The sequence below is a fragment of the Ursus maritimus genome, unplaced genomic scaffold (genome assembly GCF_017311325.1).
Source record: "Ursus maritimus isolate PB19 unplaced genomic scaffold, ASM1731132v1 scaffold_6, whole genome shotgun sequence".
NCBI classification, from domain to species: domain Eukaryota; kingdom Metazoa; phylum Chordata; class Mammalia; order Carnivora; family Ursidae; genus Ursus; species Ursus maritimus.
The window spans coordinates 20,947,554-20,971,548 of NW_024426774.1; the positions used below are offsets into that span (position 1 = coordinate 20,947,554).

At 48.2% G+C, this 23,995-nt stretch overlaps 3 protein-coding genes across 8 annotated transcripts; 2 read left to right on the plus strand and 1 right to left on the minus strand.

Annotated features, from left to right (window-relative positions):
- Positions 1-5,115: 5,115 nt before the first annotated feature.
- SLC5A6 (solute carrier family 5 member 6) lies at positions 5,116-16,773 on the minus strand. 6 transcript variants are annotated; one of them, XM_040623013.1, is made up of 17 exons: positions 16,755-16,773; positions 16,297-16,360; positions 12,160-12,697; positions 11,730-11,795; positions 11,343-11,394; positions 10,894-10,961; positions 10,442-10,596; positions 9,902-10,042; positions 9,571-9,700; positions 8,907-8,995; positions 8,367-8,479; positions 7,979-8,046; positions 7,483-7,569; positions 7,153-7,334; positions 6,856-6,959; positions 6,515-6,663; positions 5,116-6,097 (listed from the first exon to the last, which is right to left on the minus strand). In XM_040623013.1, exons 3-17 carry the CDS (start codon positions 12,550-12,552, stop codon positions 5,945-5,947), a joined length of 1,950 nt encoding a protein of 649 aa, XP_040478947.1. In that variant the 5' UTR covers positions 12,553-12,697; positions 16,297-16,360; positions 16,755-16,773; the 3' UTR covers positions 5,116-5,944. The 6 variants fall into 6 exon arrangements, with proteins under 6 accessions (XP_040478947.1, XP_008698546.1, XP_008698550.1 ...); XM_008700324.2 differs by lacking the exon at positions 16,755-16,773 and adding an exon at positions 16,544-16,692; XM_008700328.2 differs by lacking the exon at positions 16,755-16,773 and adding an exon at positions 16,544-16,691 and having other exon boundaries at positions 6,515-6,633.
- A 112-nt stretch (positions 16,774-16,885) lies between these two features.
- ATRAID (all-trans retinoic acid induced differentiation factor) lies at positions 16,886-22,494 on the plus strand. The gene is made up of 7 exons (XM_008700322.2): positions 16,886-17,238; positions 17,938-18,059; positions 20,520-20,591; positions 20,804-20,875; positions 20,976-21,097; positions 21,827-21,924; positions 22,149-22,494. The coding sequence occupies exons 1-7, from the start codon at positions 17,140-17,142 to the stop codon at positions 22,251-22,253; spliced, it is 690 nt and encodes a 229-aa protein (XP_008698544.1). The 5' UTR covers positions 16,886-17,139; the 3' UTR covers positions 22,254-22,494.
- Positions 22,495-22,742: 248 nt separating this feature from the next.
- On the plus strand, positions 22,743-23,588 carry LOC121101080 (CAD protein-like). Its single transcript, XM_040623726.1, has 2 exons — positions 22,743-23,000; positions 23,254-23,588. Exons 1-2 carry the CDS (start codon positions 22,919-22,921, stop codon positions 23,460-23,462), a joined length of 291 nt encoding a protein of 96 aa, XP_040479660.1. The 5' UTR covers positions 22,743-22,918; the 3' UTR covers positions 23,463-23,588.
- Positions 23,589-23,995: the final 407 nt, after the last annotated feature.

Here is a 23,995-nt window from a genome sequence, read left to right on the forward strand (position 1 = left end):
GAAAAGGTGCCCCCCACCTCTGTCTTCTTGTCATCCCATCCCCTTTCACAGGCAGGGAGACTCCCCTCTTCATCATTGTAAGTTTCTTCTGTACCCTTCCAGAGACACTTTGCGCGGGTACAAACAAGTATTACTGTGGTCTTTTCCACATCATTTTTACTACAGTTACATATATTATTCTGCATCTTGCTTTTCTTCTTAATAATGTTAGGAAAGACAGCTATGTCAGTGAATGGTATTAGTAGATTAAAATTTTTTACTGAAAAATGTACATAGAGCCTATAAGACATACTCGTAATGTTTGAAGTGAACCTTTATGATATTCCCATTCAGTGAAGAATTAGAATATGGCCGAAGTCTGCAAAGCCCGTCCCTGGTCACATTACCCACCCTCTTCACTTGAGGTCGTCTCTCTCCTGTCTTTAGGTTAATCATTCTCTTGCTTTTTAAAAAAAAAATGGTCTTACCACCTTTGTATGGGTCCATAAACAATAAAGCATAGTTTTTTTTTTTTTTCTGTTTTGAACTTTAACAAATGCAATCACAGTGTCTTCTTCCATTACTTGCTTTCTTTTAATCAACACTTTACTTGTTGGTGTGCGTGGTCGCGGTCATTTTTGTCATTGCTTACATAGCATTCCTGTAAGGATGTAATACTCGTTGTTATGGACTTTGGGGTTGTCTCCAGGTTGGCGCTATTATGTTGTTAAGAAAGTTCTTGTTCCTCTTCTTGCTTAGGGTAACAGTTCCTCAAGTGTGGTCCATGAAACCCTAGGGATCTCTGGGACCTTATCAGGGAGTCGCTGAAGTTAAAACTTTTTTCTTTCATGCTAATACTAAAATGTAATTTGCCGTTTTCACTCTGGGACTACTGTTGGAATTACTAGGTGACTGTAGTCACCTTAGCACAAATCAAGTCGATTTGGAGACATTTTTTGCCAGTTTGGTTAAGTATGTAATTGTATGTTATTTTGGTTTTAATTGTCATCGGCCTGGTTACTAATAAAGCTGAATTCTTTTTGTCCTGTTTGTAGATCAGTCGGATTTCCTCATTTGTAAAATGTCAGTCCAAATCTTTGCCCCATTTTTGAGTTGTCTTTTTTATGTTGATCCTTAGTTCATGTCATATGTTCTTTGTCAGATATATGCGTTACAACTTGATTTTCCCTTTTTACTACGTTGTCTTTTTCACTTTTAATGATGTCTTTCACTGAAAAGAAGTTTTTAACATGTCAAATTCATCACTTTTCCTTTGTTCTGAGCTTTTGCGTGACTGCTCGCTAGAATATCAAGTACAAAGGTGAAATGAAATTATAATAGCAGCTTTATCTCGTTCCTGATCTCTAAGCGAGAACTCTCGACACCTCAGCATCAATCCCCCCCACTGTTTCCCTTTTTAAACAACTTTGATTAGAGTTAAAAGAATTAAATTATTTCACCTTTAATTTTTATTATAGTTATAAAAGCTTTGTTGTAGATTGCTTTCATATATACCCTTAATCAGGTTAGGGAAGTCCTTGTAGCGCTAGCTTTTCTCCTAAATGAATGTCGAACTTCATGAAACTCCGATTCTGCCTGTTGAGATGGTCGTGAGATTTTTGCTCTAATCTGTTAACGTTAGGGATCATATCATTTGAGTTTCTTTTTTTTTTTTTTAAGATTTTATTTATTTATTCGACAGAGACAGAGACAGCCAGCGAGAGAGGGAACACAAGCAGGGGGAGTGGGAGAGGAAGAAGCAGGCTCATAGCGGAGGAGCCTGATGTGGGGCTCGATCCCAGGACGCCGGGATCACGCCCTGAGCCGAAGGCAGACGCTTAACCGCTGTGCCACCCAGGCGCCCCTTATCATTTGAGTTTCTATTGTTAAAACAACCTCTCGTTTCTGAGATAAACTCAATGATGATGATATATTGTCTTTTGTATATACATTGCCGAATTCAGTTCACTAATATTTTGTGATTTTGCAGCTGCGTTCATAATATTGATCTATACTTTTCCTTTCTTCTTATGCCATCTCTGTCTGGTTTTGGTATTGGATTGATGCTATGATAAAAGACATTTAAAATTTCATGCTTCAAGTATTGCTGGAAAACAGAAAACACATTCAAGAAGTTTCCCTCTTTGGGGCGCCTGGGTGGCACAGCGGTTAAGCGTCTGCCTTCGGCTCAGGGCGTGATCCCGGTGTTATGGGATCGAGCCCCACATCAGGCTCCTCCACTGGGAGCCTGCTTCTTCCTCTCCCACTCCCCCTGCTTGTGTTCCCTCTCTCGCTGGCTGTCTGTCAAATAAATAAATAAAATCTTAAAAAAAAAAAAAAGAAGAAGAAGTTTCCCTCTTCATCTATACTCTGGAATCGTTTACTTAAATTTAGAATTATTTATTCCTTCAAAGATTAGAACGCAACAGTGAAGCCATGTGGGCCTGGGGATTTCCTCATGATTAGTTTTATTTAATATTGTTCCTATTTCTTTAATGGAAATAGGACTATTCAGATATCCTATTGTTTCTGGAGTCTGTTTTAGTGATATTTTTCTAGTAATTTGTCCAGTTTTATCTAAAATTTCAAATTTGTTGGCCTAAAGTAGTTCATAGTCTGATTACCATGTTAATATCTAGATATCTGTAATTATGTACCCGTGTTATTTCTGGAATTATTTGTATCTTCTCTTTTCTCTTGACAATTTTTGCCAGTTGGTTTTATTATTCTTTCAAAGTTCCAAATTTGGACTTACAGCAAATCCACAGGAGAGCTGATTTGATCTTCCAGAGATTTTATTCGCTGCTCTGCTTGGCTGTAATCCAACTCTCCTTGCACTGGCCTGGCCCCTGTGCGGGTGTCCATCACCCTGCTTAGGCTGACACCACACCCCATACTGCCTCACCCTACTTGGGCTCCCATCTAACCAGAGGTCTTTCTTCCATACAGATACTCTCGCTCCACTCAGGTTCTAACAGCCCAGGCTGGGCTGCTCCCATGTGCAAATCCCTCTTCATTCTGAGTTCTGATTCTCCAGGTGGGACACATACAGACACACATACACACTGGCTCTGACAACCCCCCATCAGGCCACCTTCCATGTGGTTGCCCTCCTCCCCTGCTCTGACTCTGACGTCTGAGTTAGGCTACTCCCATGGATGGTCTCCCTCATTTCACTTGGGCTCTGATAGGCACACCAGATGTCCCCAGCTCCAGTGCTACCTTGCACTGCTCCACCTAACGGCTTTAGGACTGAATAATACAGGGAAAGGGAAGAGGAAGAGATCAGAAAATATTAACTATACCCAGAGGTATTTTTTCATGAAATGTTTTAGTAACATAATGCAATGTATGGGTGTACTGGATCATAACATGAGTATCCTTCACCGTGGGTCAAAGGTTTGAAAGCCACTGACCTAGAAAGGTTTTGGAATGATAGTATAGTAGCTCCCCATTTAGTGTGTGATAGTTTTCTGGACTACTGTCTCAAGATTCCCTGCCACCTGTGTGAACACCCCATCCAAACTGGCTCTTCCCTGGCAAGAGATACAATTTTGGTGGGCTACTGGGAGTCACAGACCTGGGTTCTAGTTCTGCCCCTCAACTTCTCACTAGCCAATCTGGTTACCTTATACATTAAAAATGCAGATGATATGTGACATACCTCCCTCCCAAGGCATAATATCAGGTAGTAGATGAAAAGTGCTTCAAGAACTACAGAAAATATGATCACAACTCATATCTGATGAATGTTTAAGTCCTTTACATGCAATGTAACTGAATCTTTAAACAACTCTGTGAAATTCATTTAATAGATGAGGAAACTAAAGCTTAAGGAGATTAAATGGAGGGAAGGGTATTTGAATCCAGGTCTGTGCATTCAACTTCCCCCTCATAATCATTAACCGTTTTGCTTAGTTGACAGAAAGAGCACACAAGCAGGGGGAATGGCAGGCAAAGGGAAAAGCAGGATCCCCACTGAGTAGAGAGCCTGATGCGATACTCGATCCCAGCACCCTGGGATCATGACCTGAGCTGAAGGGATGAAGCAGTACTTTGAAAGATTTTAAATAATCTCTACACCCAACGGGGGGCTCATACACAACCCCAAGATCAAGAGTTGCCTGCTCTTCCGACTGAGCCAGCCAGGCGCCCCATAAGTGGTACTTTCATCATACGTAAGTTTACTTTGTTAGAAGCAGAACATCTTTGTTCCGTTACGGAGTTTTATATGGATACGGAGAACCAAATTTATTTACCATTTCCCCTTAAACATCGTAATTCTTGAGAGCTTTGAATCCTGCGGACTTTCATCTTTTCTATGCAAATATAGCTGACAGGCAAGGATTTGAGACTGAATGAGGCCACTGTGAAATGGTGGTGGTACCTCTACAGCGTCCTGCGGTGGCAGTCATTTCCTTAGATGCAAAATGGTGGCCAAGTTTAAGGCCCTGGCATGTAGGTGATGGATAAATATGTTGAATAATGAACAAATGGGAGCCTGGTTAGGTCTAGAACTCTGGCAGCTGGGTGGGGTGGGGTAGTTAGCCAAGAGCAATGCCCCCCAGCCCCCAGGTTGAAGGCCTACAAGAGGGCAGACCTCAAGGCAGAGTCCACTTGGCATTTTCTGAAACTGTCCACAGATCTGCCTGGGATCAGGTCTCTGCTGAGGGGCCTGGAAAACCTGTTAGAGCTCCTTCTGAGCAGCCGGATGAGGCCAGGGCAGGGCCCAGGGGTGGGTGGGTGTGAGCATAGTGTTCTTCACTAGGGTCCAGCTCAAATGTTCTATTTTTAAAGCCAATAACAGCATTCTTCCTCCAGCCCCAAAAGTGAAAATCTGAGCAGCAACTGATTGTTCTGGTCAAGGGCAAGGTGGAGGCGGGACGGGAGACAGAATGAGCCACAGGGGATGAAGAGCAGCAGAGGGAGAGCGCGCATCTTCCACCCAGATAAGCACAACGCTGCCCCGAAGACATGCCAGCCAGTCTCCAAACCTCTACAAGCCAGTGCCAGTCCACTTTCACCTCTCCTCAGAGAAAGACTGTGCAGGACAGGAGGGAGAGCTTTACCCCTGCCATGGATGGGACAGGGGTGGACCAGAACAGCTGTGAACAATACAGGAGCCCAGATTCTAGGTCCAATAACAGTTTTTATTCCCTTGGAACAAACATCTGTGAGAAACAAACTCCAAAAAGGAAACATGAACATGAACAACAAAATGACACTAGGGTGCTGTGCCAGGTGGATGGCACACTCCACAGTGGACCTGGTCATGCCCTGGTTTCTCGGATCTACATGTGCCCCATCCCCAAGTGCCCATGACATAGGTGGAGGGTGGGGGCAGTGAAGTGGAAAGCTTCCCTACTCTATGCAAGGGAGATGAAGGTACCGGCCTATTCTGAGGTCTCTCGGGGATACCAGACCCCCCCCCCCCTCAAGAATGGAGGTAGACAGGGAAGAATGAGAGGGGCCTGGGAATCAGATAATTGAAAGTAGTCACAGACCCTTTGTGGCTGACAGAATCTATGCTTAAAATAGTACCAGAAGAGAAGCAACAGCTGGCCAAGACGGCTTTGTGTTTCCTGGTAAACATGATCAACCTTGTCAAATCAGGCCCCAGAGCAGTGATAACGCGCACTCCTGTTTCTATTCACTTCAAAGGAGCCTGATGATGGTTAATCAGAAGCCATTTCCCCACAGGATTTGCCTCGATCCCCTTTTCTAGCAAAATCCTGTCCCCTGCAAGCCTGGTCCTCTAGAGAATAGACTCTCAAGGGACAAGTAAAAACCTTATCGTACCCTCACACTTCCCATGACATGACAGCTTCTACTGCAGCCCAAACACCTAAAAACAAGGTCCTTTGGTGGGCTAGATAATCCAGTCCTCGATTGTCCCTACATGGTGTATCACCTAACTCATCGCTACACTACAGGATGGCCTCTGTCACTGAGACCTGAGCCCGGATCACAGTGAGGTCTCCTGGAGGATGAAGGTGGGGCTGTTCCCTTGGTGGGCTGAGCCTTCCTCAGGCACTGCCACGGCCTCTTTGTCTCTGCTGTTCTTCAACGTCCCATTACTCATCTTTTCTGGAAATGCAGCAGTGTCCACCGAGAGGTCCTGAAGAACACAGAGAGCAAAGAGAGTGGAGAGGTTGGGGTGAACATGAGACAAAGGGGTGAAGGAACTCAGGCAGAAAAGGTGGAAGACCCTGCTTTGATCCCTGCTGGAAGGGAGATCAGCAAAGGGCAGTGGGGGAGAAAGGGAGGAGCAAAGCACGAGGTGAGTGGTTGCGGGGGTGGGGTGGGGGTAGGGAGAGGAAAGGCCAGCACACTAGGCTGAGACCCTTCTGCCCACCAAGCCAGCACCAGCCACCCTACTCTGAGGGTAGAAGCCAGAGCATTTACTGGGGGACAGTCCAGGTTCAGACAAATAATCGGAGTTGCTGGGGAGGAGAAAGGAAAGGGATGGAAGGCAATCTGGAAGGTCCAGTGGTAAGAGAGGAAAGGGAGGGTATAATCTGGACAACTTAGCTGCTACCTGGCTGTAGCTTATGCAGTGAAATCGCTTCTGACAGGACATGGGCAGGAGGGCAAGGAGCTTTGGCAACACTGGGTAAATGGTCCGAGGATTCAGGGTCCGGCCCCGCATTCCCCCTGAAGGCAAAGGCACTTCTGAGTCTCCTACTGTGAAAACAGTGCACACCCAGCAAGCCATCTGTTCTCAGGCTCTGAGACCCCAGCCCCTGCCCACCTCCCAGAGCTCAGCTAAGAAGCCCAAGGAGCCCAGAGAGCAAGCTCAGTTCTCCCCCAGAATCCAGATTCCTAGTGGCCTCCCTCAGTCTCGCTTCTCTGGGTCCCCATTCCACATGCCCTCACCAGTGAGTAGACTGACAATCAGGCCCACCACAATGACTGTGGTCGAGTTGTGAGCGCTGTACCATAAATACGACAAGGAGTAGAGATGCTGCAGCCCTGTAGGCCTGGGGAGAACCAGAATAAGAACAGTTAGCAATTCGGTGATGGGACATTTCTCAGAGACACAGTCCCAGGGTCTTGAGACCCAACACCCAACATTTCCCTGAGGACTCTGGTGGCCCATTTCTTAGCAAGACCCCTGGGAAACCCCTCAAAAATGAGCTATTCTCCCCAAGGAGAGAGTGAGCCCCAACTCACTTGGAGAGGGTGGTTGGGGGCATCAGCGTGGTCATGGTGACAGTGGTCAGGTTGCTAGGCAGGGAAAAGCTGGATATATTAGGGGGAGAGGGTGCCACACCGGAGGCCATGTTGGTCACTATGCTCCCGATGCCGATCCAGAAGGCCATGATGAGTCCAGCCAACAGGCCCACAATGGCACCCTGCCCAGAGACACAACACATTCTCCTGTCACGATGCCAGCCCTAATAAATCTTCACACCAGTTCCCAGAACTCATTGGGAGCGCCCTGCCAAGACATTTCTCAGGTCCACCCGTGTACACGACTGTGGAGCCAAATGGATCACTCACAAGAGGGTTGGCACAAGGAAAGAACATCCCAAGGCAGAAGAGTCCGAGCAGCGGTCCCCCAACCATGCCAAAGATGCTGAGCGCCGCCTGTGGAGGACAGGGTTGAGGAAAAAAAGAGAACATTCAGGCTCAGAGCCTCCCAGCCTCACCAATGTAGAGCATGGCCACCTGCCAATGTCTCAGCACCCCACTTGTCAGATCTGTCTGTATCTTCTACCTGGAAACATCAGAATGCAGGATTCCAGAGGGCGAATCCTGGGAATGTTACGGGAATGTACTTTGGGCTGTCCTCTGAGGCTGATCCCCAGATGTCTCTGAACCGACAATATCCTGGGAATGACTCTAGGGAAGGCTAGCTAATGGTGGTCCATCAAAGGTGAATTTTTGACACTCATCCCTATACCTTTCCTTTCACATCAGCTGTCTTCCTCAACTTCCTGTTTCAATCAATTCCTTTCTTCCTTAAAAACCGTTTTCCTCTCTGCACAGTCCTTACCTGTAGCACAGATCCCATCTGGGAAGAAATATAGGCCATTCCCAGACAAAGTAGCCCATAGCCAAAGGCTGGGGGAAAAGGGAGGAAACAAGCAGAGATAAGTTAACACATTTTGGAAAGTAGAGCAAAGCTCCTTCCCCAGCCAACTACCTCTGTGTCCCTAGAAATGGCATATTCCCTCCTGCCCCAGCTCCAGGTCCCTCCCACCCAGTCTTCCCACCTATGTGACTCAGAGACCTTCCCTTGCCCTGAGATGTCAACAAGGTCACGTGCGTTTGGCAAGCGCTGAGCCCAGGCTAAAGCTGGTGCTGAAAAGCAGACTGATGACAGTGCTTAGGGTGTGTCTTAGACAGAATACAACTGACAAGATGAAGAAGCATAACCCCACCGAGGATTCTGGAAAGCATGATGGCCTGGACTTCAGAGAACTGAGGGAACCAGGGTCGGATCAGATCTTCCATCGTAACAGTTGCCAGTGAATTAAAAGCAGAAGATATGGTGCTGAAAGGAGGAAGACAAAAACGAGTCATGCTGAGTCTGGGAGCTGAGAGGCAAAACCAACAGGGGCCCTGCTGAGGGAAGAGCGCCCTAAAGGCAGGAGAGGACATATGCAGCCAGAAGCCGTCCTCACAGCTGGCAGCTGAGGAAGAGGCCCAGAAGGCAAGGACATTTGTCCTTTTCTGAATGGAATACAGGTTTTGATCAAGTAGAATCAATTCCTGATGTTGTAAAAGAAAAATCCTTTGCCAGCGAGGGGGCACCTCCTGGGAGAGGACATGCTCTATTCTACACAGATGAGCCGTCCCTCGTCATCCACAGAGAGACGGGCACATTGAGAAACTCACAGAGATCCCCTCCTCCATCTGCCACCTTGGGACAAGTAGGGATCAGGCGCATCAAGCCTGAGGGAAACGGTCAAAGAGGGTACCTGAGGGAGCCACTGAAGAGGCAGGCGACAAAGAGCCCAGGCAGGCCCGGCAGGCCTTTCAGGAGATCCATCACAAAATACAGGACGAACTGCAGGCAGAGCAGAAGTGCACAGCTCTCTTGAGAGAGGAGCCCTTCCCCAGGGTAAGGCGTGTGGGAACCCCCCTGCCAGTGCCCCCACCAGTCTATGGATAGTGGATGATTAAGAAGGGGGCTAAGCACTGAGGGTAACCCAGTTAGTGGAGAGAAAATGGGCTCTGGATAAAGAATAATGACGTTCACACCCAGCCCTGCCCCTGACTAGCAATGTGATAAGCATTCCGGCCACCTCGATGAGGCTTTTTTCTTTTCTGTAAAATGAGGCTGTTGTAAGGATTAGAGGAGACCAGGTTGGTGACAGCTCCCGGCAAAGCACATGGCACAGTGCACAGTGGTGAGCCAACAATAAAGGCAGGTCCCCACCCCAGCAGGGTGAGCGCTATGATTAGGCGATGCCGGCCAGGGGCTGGGACCCTCGTGCAGACTGTAGAATCCCACAGTGGAAAATGACTTACATCCATTTCCTACCCAGGGTGAGAATCCTTTCTGCAGCCAACCAGACACTCCTCTTGGGGGGCCAGGTTGGCCCTCATGGGCAGAGAAGGGTGCCAGGGAGGACTTCTCACCTGGTCAGGGGCTGCTTGAGCCTGCTGGGTGCTCATGGGATACTCCTGGTAGTAGACAAACATGACCAGGCCAATGAGGCAGCTCATGCAGAGGACCAGCTGCTGGCAAGGGAAGACTGCATAGCAGGAGCTGCAAAGAGACCCGTGCCAAGGAAACAGAGACTGTAATAGACACCCTCAGGCATGTCGCCGAGCTCCGGAAAGCAGACCTGTATCCTGACCCCGACGGGTGTGTGCGCACGCTCTGGCATCCTGCCCCAAGCCCAACTGCCCAGGGGAACGGGGCCCACTCTCCTGTCCACCTCCCTGGTCTTCCTGTCCCTGTACTCACAGCACAGCAGCCTTCTCCGTGCGGGAACTGAGGTAGCGCTGCACCTGAGCCTGGTTCACACCATACAAGGACAGCATCATGAAGACACCCCCAAAAGCCAATGTCCAGAAAGTGTGCCGTACAAAAGGATCTGGATCCAGCCTACAACAGATGCCAACTGGTCACTGTGGCATAGCCCCAGACAGACACAGCCTTCCTCACACTCCTACAACGGGGGCAGAGCGGCTACAGGGTGAAGGAGCTACTGAAGGCAAGAACCGGCTAGACACAAGAAACAGGGCAGCGAGATGGAGGAAGGGTTCCATCCCTCCAACACAGCCTCATGCCAGGTACTAAAGACATCTTGACCCTCCTTACCCACCAGCCAGATCTCTGTGATCACCCTCCATCCCTGCAGTGCCAGCTTCCCACCCGTCTCCGGGCTGCCCCTAAGGCTGCCAGTTTGTCCTGTTTCCTGCAGCTCTAGAGGAGTTCAGGCTCTAGGATGCGCTCGGCCCCCAGGCACTACAGACCCCAGCCAAGGGAAGGGGGTGTACTTACACGATCCCAGAGATGCGGCCATGCTGGGAAGCCACTTCCCACACATGCCCCAAGCCGCCCACCTTGGCTGACCCCACAATGATAACCACCAGCTGCCCTAGGAACATGACCAGCGTCTGGAACACGTCTGTCCAGATGACTGCCTTCAGCCCACCCTGCAGGGCAAAGAAAGCGTGCCTGCCACAGATGTCTTTAAAACCACCCACAAGTGAAGACACCATACCTACCACCAGCAAGGGATGGTACTGCCACCAGGGGCACAACTGCTGAGACTCTGTTGACATCATTCCCACCCTATCTCCTACTCCACCGACGTCCCAGCCCATCTCCTACATCCTGTTTCATCCCACTCCAGAACTCCATCCCATTCTCACCTACATTTTTACCTCATCCTTTCCTTTCTTTTTCCTCCCATCGCCCCTCCCTCGCCTAAGACTTAAAACCACACTTACCAGAGCAGTATAGACAGTACAAACAATGCCTAGGGTCAGCACTGACAGCCACAGGTCAAAGCCAGTCACTGCAAACAGATAAAAACCACATTCCTGTCTCTGGAAGAGAGTTTCCCAACAGAGAAACCAGAAAAACCCCAGCAAGACATGAAGCATTTGGTCATTACAGATGAAATAAATTATTCACCACAATGGAAAAAAAATGTTTGAATCCCACCAAAAGGTGTTGATTAACCAGTTCAGATGAGACATGGTAATGTTTGATTAGCTTTCAAGTGAGGTGAACCAAGGTACTTCCACCTCCAGCAGAGACCAGCCAAGGGCTCACGCGGTGAAGTACGTCCCTGGCCAAGGTCGGATTCTTTTCTGCACAGTCTCCTCTACCTGCCCCTCCCAAAGGTGTTTTCCCAGTCTACTGTGGCTGAGAGCCAAGGGCTGTGACTCCTCACCTGCATTGAGGGCCAATGATGGTGCATAGAGCACAACTCCCATGTAGATCACCTGTTGCGTATGGAAAAGAGAGGGGGAGGGGAAAGGAAGATGGGCAAAGAGAAAAGATGGACCTCAGCTCCAATATCCTAATGGCCCCCCTTCGTCTAGGCTCACTTCCCTCTCCCTTCTTCCAAATCTTGGCTTGCTGCCACCATAGTGACTGTGCTGCAACTGGAAGGAATAGGAAGTAGGATGCCTCCGGTGGCTTCAGGGACACTGACCCCTAGTGGGACCTTCAATCTTGCCAATTTGCAAGCAGGAAAAGCTCAGAATGCTTCAACATACCAGAGTTTGGGTCCCTCTACCATATCTCAGGCTTAAATTCTACCCTCATTTCTACTTACCATCTGAAAGATAAAAGTCACGGTCCCACAGACCCGCACAGCTTTATTGAATCGGAGCTCCAGGTACTGGGTAGGAATATACACACACACACACACACATATACATATAAATAAATAAATAAATAAACAAACAAATAAATAAATAAATAAAGGTTTTCCTCCCCACTCTACCCCCACAATTCCACTTCCTTCAAGAAACCCAGGAACATGAAGGAATACTCAACTCATATCTACTCTGGGCCTCTCAGCACAGCACCCTCCTTCTCTCCCCACCTGATCGCACCCAGAAGAACTTGGAAACACACAATGTGTCCCATCGCTCTCATTGGGCAGAAAACGTCCAGGAACCGAGATCCCTCATATACGCCCTCTTCCTTCTTTCTACCCCTGACCCTGATGGTCCTGTGTGCTCCTCCTCCTCCCTGCTCACCTCATAGGCACTGGTGAGATGCAGGCGGTAGAAGACAGGGATGAAGACGTGTGCAGGGATCAGCAGGCCCAGAAAATAGCAGCAGCCCAGGAACCAATACTGGGTCCCAAATCGATAGATCTCAGACGGCACACCCAAGATGGCCACGGCTGATTGGAAGGTGGCCAGCAGAGACAGAGCCACAGGTAGACAGCTCATTTTTCGGTCTGCCATGAGCAGCTGGCCAACAGTATGCTGGCCCCAGCCCCGAAAGGCATGGTAGAGCCCAATAGCGAGGGAGAGAACCAGCAGCAGCACAAACACTACATAGTCCACGAGGGAGAAGGTAGATGTGACCACGTCTGTGTCCGAGGTTGGGAGCAGGGGAGCAAAGGTGTTCACCCCCGCACTCATATCTTCACTGTGTCTGTGGCCTACAGCCACTTGCTGCTCCTGGGCTCTAGGCTGCCACTCAGCCGGGCACTGGCAGGTAGGTCAACCTGGCTTCCAGCCACGATCTCACAGTTCTTCTCCACCAAGTGACATTATCCAAGGTGAGCTGCAAAGGAATCAGCTCCTAGTCAGGCTTACCCTGCCTTCATGGGCACCCATCCTCAGGCCTGTGTATCTCACACCCATCAAACCTGGATCAGCCAGCTCTGTACAGCCCTTGTAGGTCTGGAGAACCTAATACGGATTTCGTAGGGGAGGAAGGGAGCAGCAGAGTGAGACAGCCAGGAGACAACTGCTTGTCCAAGATCATTTTGGGCATACACAGCTGTGAAATGTAAGAACCTTCTTGGGGGGGGGGCGCCTGGGTGGCGCAGTCGTTAAGCGTCTGCCTTCGGCTCAGGGCGTGATCCCGGCGTTCTGGGATCAAGCCCCACATCAGGCTCCTCTGCTAGGAGCCTGCTTCTTCCTCTCCCACTTCCCCTGCTTGTGTTCCCTCTCTCGCTGGCTGTCTCTATCTCTGTCAACTAAATAAATAAAATCTTTAAAAAAAAAAAGAAAGAAAGAAAGAAAGAAAGAAAGAAAGAAAGAAAGAAAGAAAGAAAGAACGAACGAACGAACCTTCTTGGGGCACCTGGGGAGTGCAGTCAAATCATGAGATCGAATCCTGTGTCAGGCTCTGCACTCAGTCTGGAGTCTGCCTAACATTCTCTCTCCCTCTGCCCCTCACCATCCTCTCTAAAATAAATTACATCTTAAAAAACAAAAACAAATACAAAAAGCAAATCTTCTTAGGTCTCCACCCCAAACACAAAAGAAAAATCCAACTCTAGCCCACATTCCTTCTCAAAGACTTCCCTGCCCCCACTTGCAGGCACAGACCCAGTCACTACAGCGTATTAAGCCAGCAGACCCCAGCCTGGCGCCACAGCCCATCAGGGAAGAAGAAAGGAAGACTAGTAACAGCATGGCTTCCTCTTTCCCCTAGCCTCAGCTCCCATCTCCCATATTCCCAGGGTCACCTTCCTAACAGGACCCCTTCTCAGCACTGATCCCCAGTGAGATTACCTACACGGCAGCCCCAAACTCCATTCTACATATCCCCAGGCCAACCACTTCATTCTCTCCAACACCACTAGATAAGCCCTGCCACCCACCTCTCAGCTCCTCTCCCTGCAACACTATTGTCAAGAGCAGATCTGGGTAGACTGCTGGGATTCAAAAGTAAGAGGGCAATGTGCTGGAGCCAGGAGTTCAGAGTTACAATTACAGACAAGCAAACCAGCCAGGGAGCTGGGGCAAGGGAAGAGCCAAGGAAAGTGCTCCTCTCCTCCTGGAGCAGGAACCTACCTATAGAAGTAATCTCTGTTCTGAGGCAGCGCTGCCTGGAGAAGCTTTGTGTGTCTGGAGCTGGGCAGAAGCTGAGGGTCTGGCTCTATAAGTAGCTGAGGTGAAATCAGGAATGAGGGGCGGAGTGAAGCTCAGCAGCTATTTGCTCTGGCCCCTTCGGGGAACCAATCAATGGCCCTATCACCCTATGGCCCCCAAACTCCAGCTCAGTCCTAGAGGCTCCAGAGTGGGGAACAGAGAGCTCACATTCAACAGCATTCCTAGCTGGATTAGGCTTTCACTGTAAGTCACACTTGGCACCGTGTGCTAGAGGGAATTAGAAAAGAGGAGCCCAGGGAAACGGGAAAGTTGCTTTTCTGACTCCTGCACCCAAAATACTAATCTTCAAAGAATACAGCATTATCCTCAGAATAAGGACAGGATTATCTACTTCAAAACTTAACGGAACATTAAGAGATCACTATCACCACCCCCTCAGTTACCAACAAAGATACTGAGGCCCAGGTGACTCAAGTGATCTTTCCAGAACCACAGGGCCGATTACTGTCAGTCTAGATCAGAGCTCAGGTCTATTGATTCCCCATCCATCCACTCTTCATTTATACCATAATGTCTTTAGAGAATATCCACAATATACTCATCGATATGGAGAAAAAATTACCAAAACATGTCAGGTTTTCAGATAGCCTAAATGATGACAGTTAACGCTTTTTGAACACCCCCCTTTCCTTCTTTTTTTTTAGTGAAGCAACTCAGCTCTTACTTTTTGCAACCCAGCAGTGTACCATGAACTTTATGAACTTTAATAATGATAATGAAAAAGTACCCTTTGCTATCACTTTTAAAACACCACCTCTCGGTTTATGAACTACACTCTCTAGTTCTCAAGGAAATGGAGTCAGAAAAGTTAAAGAACTTCCTTAAGATTACGGCATGATACAAAACAAGGGAGAAAGAAAGAGTGCTATCTGCAGGTAAGGCAGGTGATCTGCCAAGGGGCCCATCCTTACTATTCCCAGAACCAGGGCGGGAGCAGAATGTTAATTGGAGTCAGTCATTCACAGAACAAAGTTTAGATTCCAGCTAGTCTAGACACACATTAATATAACCTATGTCTTCTGTTCTTGCCCACTAGGAGAAAGATCAGCCCCACTGTCTTCTGGTTCACTCACACTGCGTTCTTGGGCAGATGTTGCCCGGCTGGCATGATACGGTCTTACACAGACCAAACCTGAACTCTGAACCTCGTGGGGCCAACAAAGAGAAGAAATCAGAGGCGGCAACTCTTGGATCACATGTTCTACGAGTCATAAATGTTAGTACCCAGAACAGTGTTCCCAGCAGGCCACTCTGGTTTAACGTAAAGATGCCCTGGGTCTTTGTACATTGCAACATCTTTAGTTCTCACTCCTCTTTGGCATGATACATCTTTAGTACATTGCAACATCTTTAGTTCTCACTCCTCTTTACTATGATAGAGGTGATGGAAAATACTGGGGAGTAAGAGGTGGTGTCTGCTGTGTGCAAACAAGAATGCGTAGCTCTAAAGGGTTAGCATAAAGCCTACAGTGGTTACAGAAAGGAAAAACGGTCTCAGTGTAGGCTAGAACACAGACATACAGAACTGGAGGCTCTCCTGCTGGGGTAAATTGGTAGAGCTTCTTAATAGAATTCTATTTGCATGAGGTGTAGAGAACCTTCCTGGATGGCTGAAGAGAGAGCCAGGCAAGACAGGAAAAACCTGACCCAGTAACAAAGTGTTCCTCAGACAGACTCTGATTCTAAGAACAGGACAGGTAGTGACTTTCTAATACACTGCTCTAAACCCCATGGACTTGCATCTCTGAGAGGGGGAGCCGAAAGAGTAGAGTGGTTTCACTAAAACTCTAACACACACGGCACAAAGAGTGGACTGTGAGACCCTTTTTTAAAAGTATAACACACAGAAATGGAAGAGGATCATTCTACACCACCGTTACCTCCCTTCGACCGCCTGCACTGAATTGCCTTGACTCCCACAAAAGGCAAAGGGGGCTAATGCAGGACCCACTGTCCCCAAAAAGATTCCTTCAAAATCTGCCCTTTTGCCTAGAATTCTTCGAGGTCTGAAAGCTTTGGTACCCTCATTACAATGCTAAGAACTACCAATGCCTTAGAGACGTGCCAGCCAGCTGAAAGTAAATCCTTTCCAGGAGATTCCACATACCTGCGGGTACGTGGAAGGGAAGCCGGGGCCGGCCACTCAAGATGAGTCAGCTTTGCAGAGCTTTTGCCTGGCCCTAATCACAGGCAACACGCAGTCTCTCCGGGCGCGGGGCTCCCCAGGGCCACCCGGGGTAGAGCTCGCCTTTCCCTTACCTCCGTGGCTCAGCGAGGGCTAAGAAGGTCCAGTCGTTTTTCCCGAGATCAGCATCGCTCCGTTCTTCAGAGAAGGCAAAGGACATGAGAAGGCAGGCAAGCGCCTATCCCGCCCCTCCCTCCTCACCAAGGATCCGGCCGCCGCGCGGTCTCCGGACTGAGGTGCCAAGGGTGCCCGGAGCCTCCCCAGGCTCGTCTCCTCCCGCCGGGGTTTGCCCTTCACTCTTCGCTCTTCTATCACCCTTACCCTCTTTATTTGCTGGCTTCCCGCCTTCCCTCCACACGTGAGGTAGCTTAACCACTACACCACGCGGTCTCAACTCAGATCTTCCCGTTCCTCCACGCAGGGAACCAGCTCGCCCCGCCCCTCTCCGCCCGCGCCCCCTTCTCCGGAGCCTCTGGGCATTGGCCCCCAAGCGCTTGCCCGCCCGGGTGCGGCCCATTTGCCAGGTCTCCACCTTCGGGTGCAGCAAGCCGGGCCGGCCACATGCCGGCTGAGTGATAGCGGGGTCCCGCCCCCTGGCAGCCTCACGTGGCGCCGCCATGTTTACTGAGGGCGGATGGAGTGGGCCCCGAGCCACTGTGGTGACGCGACCTCGGCGTCCGGAAGCGAGGAGTGCGGAGCTGAAAGAGCGGCGGCAAGGAGGCCCTCGCTAACACGGGGAAAGGAGAGGGGGTTGTCCAGTCCGCCTTAACGGGGCCTAGTGTGCACAGAGAAGAGCTCTGACCTCCTCAAACAGTGGCAAGCCCTAGCCCATGCGGGGCGACTAGGCCACGCCCGGGGAGGGCGGACCCACACTCGCAAGTATCGCGATGCGCTGAAAAGGACGAAGGGAGCAAAAAATGGCTCCTTGCAGGCCGGGGAGTCGTTCGTTCGTGGTCCCTTGGGCAGCGACCCTGCTCCTCGCTCTGGGCGCGGAAAGGGCTCTGGCGCTACCCGAGGTACAGAAGCAAGTTAGAGGTCGGGCTGAAGCAGAGCTGCTAGGCAACCTTGTTTCGTGCTCTCCCGCCCTCGGCACTCCCCTCTCTCCAGCCAGCCCGTGGCTGGGATTTGGTCCCTGAGGCTTACCTAGCTGTAGCCCAGCCGGCTCTGGCTCTTTAGTGCTCACGCTGCGCAGGTGTCCCGGTGCCCTTCCCTGATGACGTAGACCTTTAAAATTTGATCTCCTTGTTCCTTAATCTTTGAATAACTTTAAGTTTTTCGGCTACCGACGAGTCCTGGCTCTTCAAGCTCGTCACTCGCGAATGCCGTATGTCGCGCTCTGGCCGTACTGTACCTTGTGTAAAGCTTGATGAGTTCTTTGTGTACCTGCAGTGCTTTTATACCTGGCCAAACCGGGTCTGTCAGATTGAGAAGTCACTGGAGAGGGCATAATAAATGTGTTCGAACAGTGATCTTCAAGGATGAGGGCCTTTCCTGGGCAAGGTCTGGTCTAGAAAGTCTCTAGTGTGCTGATTTGGCTCCTGGCTCCAGGCGAAGAAATGAATCAATCCCCTAGTCAAACTTGATATAAAGATAGGGCACTACTGCCCAATGTTAAAGGGATTCTGAAGAGCGTACTGGCAGTTAACTTTTGCTACCTGTTTGTTCTTTTATTGGCTTTTCTTTCTGGAATCCTAATAGTTTTCTCTGTTCTGCAGATATGCATGCTGTGTCCAGGGAGTGTGCGAGATTTGTCACAAGTGACTCTTTATTGTAAGCAGACACCAGAGCTAATGCTGCACTCCCGCTGCTGCCTGAATCAGGAGGGCACCATCGTGGGGTGAGGGAGGAAAAGACAACTCTGGATACTGGAAGAATTGCACACCTGATTCTTTTTTTTTTTTTAAGTAGGCTTCACACCCAATGTGGGGCTTGAACTTAGGACCCTGAGTTCAAGACTTGGGCTGAGATCAAGAGTCCAACACTTAACCCTCTGAGCCATCCAGGCACCCCCCCCTCCAGCCCGGATTCTTAAAGGCTTGCCTGATTGGCTTTTGGGATAAATATCAGTGCCTGTTTTGGGGTCATCCAAACCATGACTTTCATACATTTAAATGTGTTACAGCATTTTTAGGTAGGTAAACAATCCTGTGATTCTTCCTGGTTGAAACTGCAGAGAAGTCATAATTTTTGCTCATTAAAAAAAAGCCCCTTATGGCTTCCTTTAATTATTTTTTTAAGATTTTATTTATTTACTTATTTATTTGAGAGACAGAGTGAGCAAGAGAGTACGGGAGCAGAGGGAGATGGAGAAGCAGACTCCCCCACTGAACAGGGAGCCCGATGCGGGGCTCAATCCCAGGACTCCAGGATCATGACCTGAGCCTAAGGCAGATACTTAACCAACTGAGCCACCCAGGTGCTCCCATGGCTTCCTCTTAAAAGAAGTTTTGTTTTTTTATTTATTTTCGACTCTGGATTACTTAGTGTGTGTCTCCATGAAATGGCTCCCTTAGCCTCCAAAGCACTTTGCTAATAGGGTATGCTTCCCTTCTGATGAATTCGTGTTTGTCTTTGAGACAAATTCCTCTTCTGCAAATTGTCCCCTTATGAAGTTTAGTCCCTCCATTTTCTCCCTTTACACTCTGAGGATTCACTCTTCTTATGGCTTCAGTTATAACTACCATGCAGGTGTTCCCCAAACTAGATCTGTTTTAGTATCCTTGGGCCCCTCTCCAATCTGAAGGTATACATGAGTACTTCTAGCTTCTATTGTACTTCTATAGTACTGTTAAACATTTCTTCTTGAGTACACCCTCACTTCAGAATCCTAAATGTCATCTGTCTTGCTTCCATTCTCCTCTCTCCCTAATTACCTAAATACTTCTCTATAGGAAACTCTCTGAAAACCAATTTTTCCCCCATCATCCTTCTCTGGTTTTAAAACTAAAATTGTCTGTTGCCCTCAGGATAAAGTTCAAACCATAAACCACTACGGATTGGTCTCAATCCAACTTTCAAACATTTTTTTCCAATTACTTGTCCATTAAAACCCTTGATGAGGGTCTGGCTTGAGCCAGACTTGCCTACTTCCAAAAGCAATCCCTTTTTTGTTTCTTTGTTCATTCAGACCTCTCTCCTTACCTGACATGTCCTTCCTCCACCAAATTAAAACATACCCATCCTTTAATTCCAGCATCGTCTGTGAATGCTTCCTACTCAATGCTAGAATAGTATCTCTTTTTTTATACTTATTTTAATCTTTACTCAATGCTAGAATAATATCTTTTTTTTTTTAGTTATTCTAATCTTTAGTGTCTACACCACTCAAACTTATTCATATAGTGTCCTGTGGTTTCTTTCAGATTATAATTTAATGTTTACACTGTTTTTATACTTGGCGATGGTCTTTCTCTACGATATTGTAAGCCATTTGAAAGTTAAGATACTGAGGGTTTTCTTTTTATTCTCCCAATTTTTGCAGTTAATGGGCACTCAGTAGGGGTGCCTGGGTGGCTCAGTCATTTGGTTAAGTGGCTGCCTTCAGCTAAGATCATGATCTTAGGGTCGTGGTATGGGGTTCCCTGCTCAGTGGGGAGTCTGCTCCCTCTCCCTCTGCAGCTCCCCCTGCTTGTGCTCTCTCACTTTCTGTCAAATAAATAAAATCTTTTAAAAAAAATAGGCACTCAGTAAATATTTGAAGAATAAAGGAACAGACAGCAATAGATAGTGAAGAAAAAAATAATGTTGGCATGGTCTTTAGTATCCAGTAATTTGTCTCCAGTCTGTAGTAGAAAATGCACTTGGAGAAAACTTTCATTTATGTGACTTGAATTTTTTTTCCCATTTGAAGGCCCTTTGTGGATCTGAGAATTATAATACTACAAAGTGAGATTCACTAACATAGACAAGGAAAAAATTTCTTCCAATATATTCACAGATGCATAGATACACTGATTAGAACAGTACTGTCTGATAGCACTTCCTTTTATGATGAAAATGTTCCATATCTGTACTCTCCAATATAGTAGCCACTAATCACATGGTGAGTGGTTACTGAGTACTTGAAATGTGGCTAGTGCAAATGAGAAACTGAATTTTTTTTTTTTACCTAATTTAAATAGCTACACGTAACTTTGGTGACTGAACTGGACAGTGCAGAATTAAAACATCTACCACAGCATCTAGTTTGTGGCCCTGAACACAGCTGTGTTCAATTAATATTAGCTGAAAAGAGGGTTATATTAGCTTACCATAGGTGAAGAAAGACATATAATTACACTGATTACTGTTTCCTCAGGTTGGATCTCCAGAACTGTTCTCTGAAGGACCCTGGTCCAAACTTTCCTCAGGCACATACTGCTGTCATCATGTAAGTGGTTAGTTATCCTCTCTCCCCAACGGCAACTATGGTGAAGGGTTGATGGGAAAGTCTTTGAGGATGGCCTTCTAAGAAGATGTTTGAATATTAATGTCCAAACTTGGACAACTCAGAATGAGAACTGGATTACCAGCCCAGGAAGATGTGGGAATGGAAGTAGAGTGTTTTCCTAGAGCACAGCACTAACAGTGTGTGCTTTGCAGAGACCTGCAAGCAAACCCCCTCAAGGATGACTTTGCCAAGACCTTCCGTGGCTTTACCCAGCTCCAGACTCTGTGAGTAAGGCTATAGGGTTGGGGAGAGAACCAAAGAAGGACAGTGCTGTGAGCTCAGCAATTTGGGGCTGTTTGTTATGACTGCCTGTGTTGTGTTCAGGATACTGCCCCAAGATGTCAGCTGTCCTGGAGGTATTAATGCCTGGAATACTGTCACGTTTTATAAGAACAACCAAACCTGCCAAGGGCAAAGGAACCTTTGCAACAGCACTGGCGACCAAGGTATGCTGTCTTACCTCCACCATTCCAGGAATTGCCTTTCCTCCCTTGTATTCTCCATTTTAGATCTGACAGTAAAGTGGCTTAAGTGCCTCTGGTTCAAGTTTCTGAACCTCTAACGCCTTGAAAGAGAAGGTCATAAGATGTATTGTTGTTGTGCTCTTTTAAAAAATTTTTTATTTAAATTCAATTAGCCAACATATAGTACACCATTAGTTTCAGATGTAGTGTTCAATAATTGATCAGTTGCATATAACACCCAGTGCTCATCACATCACATGCCCTACTTATGCCCATCACCCAGTTACCCCATCCCCCACCCACCTCCTCTCCAGCAACCCTCAGTTTGTTTCCTATAGTTAAGAATCTTTCTATGCAACTAATGAATCGTTGAACACTACATCAAAAACTAATGATGCACTATATGCTGGCCAATTGAACATAATAAGAATAAAGCAAGATTCTATCACGGTTTTTCTCCCTCTCTGATGACTTCCCATTCAGTTTTCCCTCCCTTCCCCTATGATCCTCTGCACTGTTTCTTATATTCCACATATGAGTGAAACCATAGGGTAATTGTTTTTCTCTGACTTTGTTGTTATATTCTGATTATCTGAAATCATCTTCTGCCTTTGACCTAGAAATAATTGAGATAATCTAAGTTGAAGCAGATATTTGAGAAACTTACGTAATGAGATTCAGTGATGTCTTCTGTTTTTCTCTGGCTCACAGAAATGTGTCCTGAGAATGGATCCTGTGTACCTGATGGTCCAGGTCTCATGGAATGTGTCTGTGCTGATGGCTTCCATGGCTACAAGTGTATGCGCCAGGTGAGGAATTAGGCCTTCTAATTAGGGATAAGAGAAATGCATAAGGAAGAACCTCTCTGAAAGAAGAGCCCTAAGACCAGAGCTGATGCAGATCATCTAGAGAAGGAAACTATGAGAGAATTGCCCTGGATAAGGGGATAGATACACCAGGAAAGAACTAGGTGTTCGGATGTAGTCCTTGGTGTCACAATGTATGAAGGGTTTTTTTGGTCTGTCATTCACAGGGCTCCTTCTCACTGGTTATGTTCTTCGGTATTCTGGGATCCACCACATTATTCATCTCCATTCTGCTTTGGGGGACCCAACGCCGAAAAGCCAAGACTCCGTGAACCACATAGGTCTTCCTGCTGATCTAAAGATCTTCTTGATCTATCTGAGCCCAACTGGGGAGATTTTCTTCCTAGACAGGCATGGTTGGCCAGCAGCTCCTCCTCAAGAGTGAAGGCACCTTTGGCAGGAAGGTGGAAAGTTGCATAACCTTGGGGTGTTGTGGACACCATAGTCCAGGAGTGAACGGGGACCGGTGCCCCGTTTGTGCTTGACTATAATAAACATCTTTTCTTGTCGTTCTTTTTTTGTTGTTGTTGTTGTTTTATTTTTTAGAGAAAGGCGACCTGGCTTTGTGTATTTCTTGGTTAGAGTGGGAGAGACCGCTTTAGAGTAGTAGGTTTTCTTTTCCAGTTTTCCCGGGGCTTTGTAGTGGGGCGGAGTTGGGGGGAGAGGAGACGCCGGGCACGCTGTTGCTAACTTGGCCCCGCCCCTTACGTGCTGGGCCCCGCCCCTCACGCTGCCGGCAGCCCGCGCCGCCGCAGTCAGCCTCCGCCCAGCGCGCCTGGAGCTCCGGCGCCTTGCGCGGCCCGCGCTCCAGCCACCGGCGCGGTTAGCCACGTGGACCGACTCCTGGCGCGCCGACCTCACGTGGTTCCAGCACCGGCTGGGGCTTGCTGCGCTTGCCGCTTCTCTGTGCTCGCCCCCGCCTCTGAGCTCCGTTCCCATGGCGGCCCTGATGTTGGAGGATGGGTCGGTCCTGAGGGGCCAGCCCTTTGGGGCCACTGTGTCGACTGCCGGGGAAGTGGGTAAGCAAGCTCCAGCCGGCTGCCGACCTCATCCCACTCTTCGCTGCCCCTCTCTGCCCAGCTTGCCCTGCCCAAACCCGCCATTTTCCCGCCTGCATACCTTCCCTCCCACCCCCATTTGGTGCCCCTGTCCCCATCCCAGCCCCTTTCATCCCTCAAGGTCAAGGCAGCCTCCGCTGGGGCACTGTCATCGCGCAAGGCAGTGCTGTGAAGGGTGTCCTGCCCGAGCCCCAGCCCTGCCTTTTTCTTGCAGTGTTTCAAACCGGCATGGTTGGCTACCCCGAGGCCCTCACTGACCCTTCCTACAAAGCACAAATCTTAGTGCTGACATATCCTCTGATCGGCAACTACGGCATCCCCACAGACGAAGTGGATGAGTTCGGTCTCAGTAAGGTAGCCACACCCAAATGCTTTCTCTACTTTCCTTTTCAAATCAATGATTGTTATCTGTTAGTCAAGTGAAGACATTGGCATTAAGTTAGGCATCCTGGAGAGAACAAAGATACACACTGAAGTGATAGGACAAATCCTACCCAGGGCTTGAAGTACCTTGAGAGGCACAGAGCGCGGGATGCCAAGCCAAAGAGTCTGGGCTTTGGTAAGGAACCGGTGAAGATTTTTTTACCAGCAGAGTGATTTGATGGGGGCAATGCTTTAAGATTACATAGTGGGAAAGAGACAGGAAGCTAGGGTCACACCCTTCCCAGTGTGAGAGTGGGTCCCAGTTCACCTACCAAACAGTCAAGTTGATAATCTTTTAAACCTATTTTTCTTACCTTGACTCGTTTTTGACATTTTATGGAGTTCTTATCTCTAGATAAGAAAACTCAGTCTCCTCCCACAGTGAAGTTCCACCTATTCCTCCTCCTCTGGAATTTGGAAACTAAGTTGCACTGAGAGTTCAACTAATGAAAAAAATGGACAAATTATTAGTGGAAACCACCCCAGCCTAGGTACAGTATTCCTCGAAGCGCATTTTGTCCTGGTTTTCCAGG

What these genes read in the sequence shown, in the direction of transcription:
- SLC5A6 (XM_040623013.1), bottom strand. Translation starts at nt 12,552, where the DNA reads ATGAGTGCGGGGGTGAACACCTTTGCTCCCCTGCTCCCAACCTCGGAC. An exon ending in TGACTTTTATCTTTCAGATG is followed by an intron (nt 11,395 to 11,729) that starts GTAAGTAGAAAT and finishes CATACGCAACAG; the next exon opens with GTGATCTACATGGGAGTTGT. An exon ending in GATTGTCAGTCTACTCACTG is followed by an intron (nt 6,664 to 6,855) that starts GTGAGGGCATGT and finishes CTGTTTTCACAG; the next exon opens with TAGGAGACTCAGAAGTGCCT.
- ATRAID (XM_008700322.2), top strand. Translation starts at nt 17,140, where the DNA reads ATGGCTCCTTGCAGGCCGGGGAGTCGTTCGTTCGTGGTCCCTTGGGCA. An exon ending in CAGGAGGGCACCATCGTGGG is followed by an intron (nt 18,060 to 20,519) that starts GTGAGGGAGGAA and finishes CTGTTTCCTCAG; the next exon opens with GTTGGATCTCCAGAACTGTT. An exon ending in GCTACAAGTGTATGCGCCAG is followed by an intron (nt 21,925 to 22,148) that starts GTGAGGAATTAG and finishes TGTCATTCACAG; the next exon opens with GGCTCCTTCTCACTGGTTAT.
- LOC121101080 (XM_040623726.1), top strand. Translation starts at nt 22,919, where the DNA reads ATGGCGGCCCTGATGTTGGAGGATGGGTCGGTCCTGAGGGGCCAGCCC. An exon ending in GTCGACTGCCGGGGAAGTGG is followed by an intron (nt 23,001 to 23,253) that starts GTAAGCAAGCTC and finishes TTTTTCTTGCAG; the next exon opens with TGTTTCAAACCGGCATGGTT.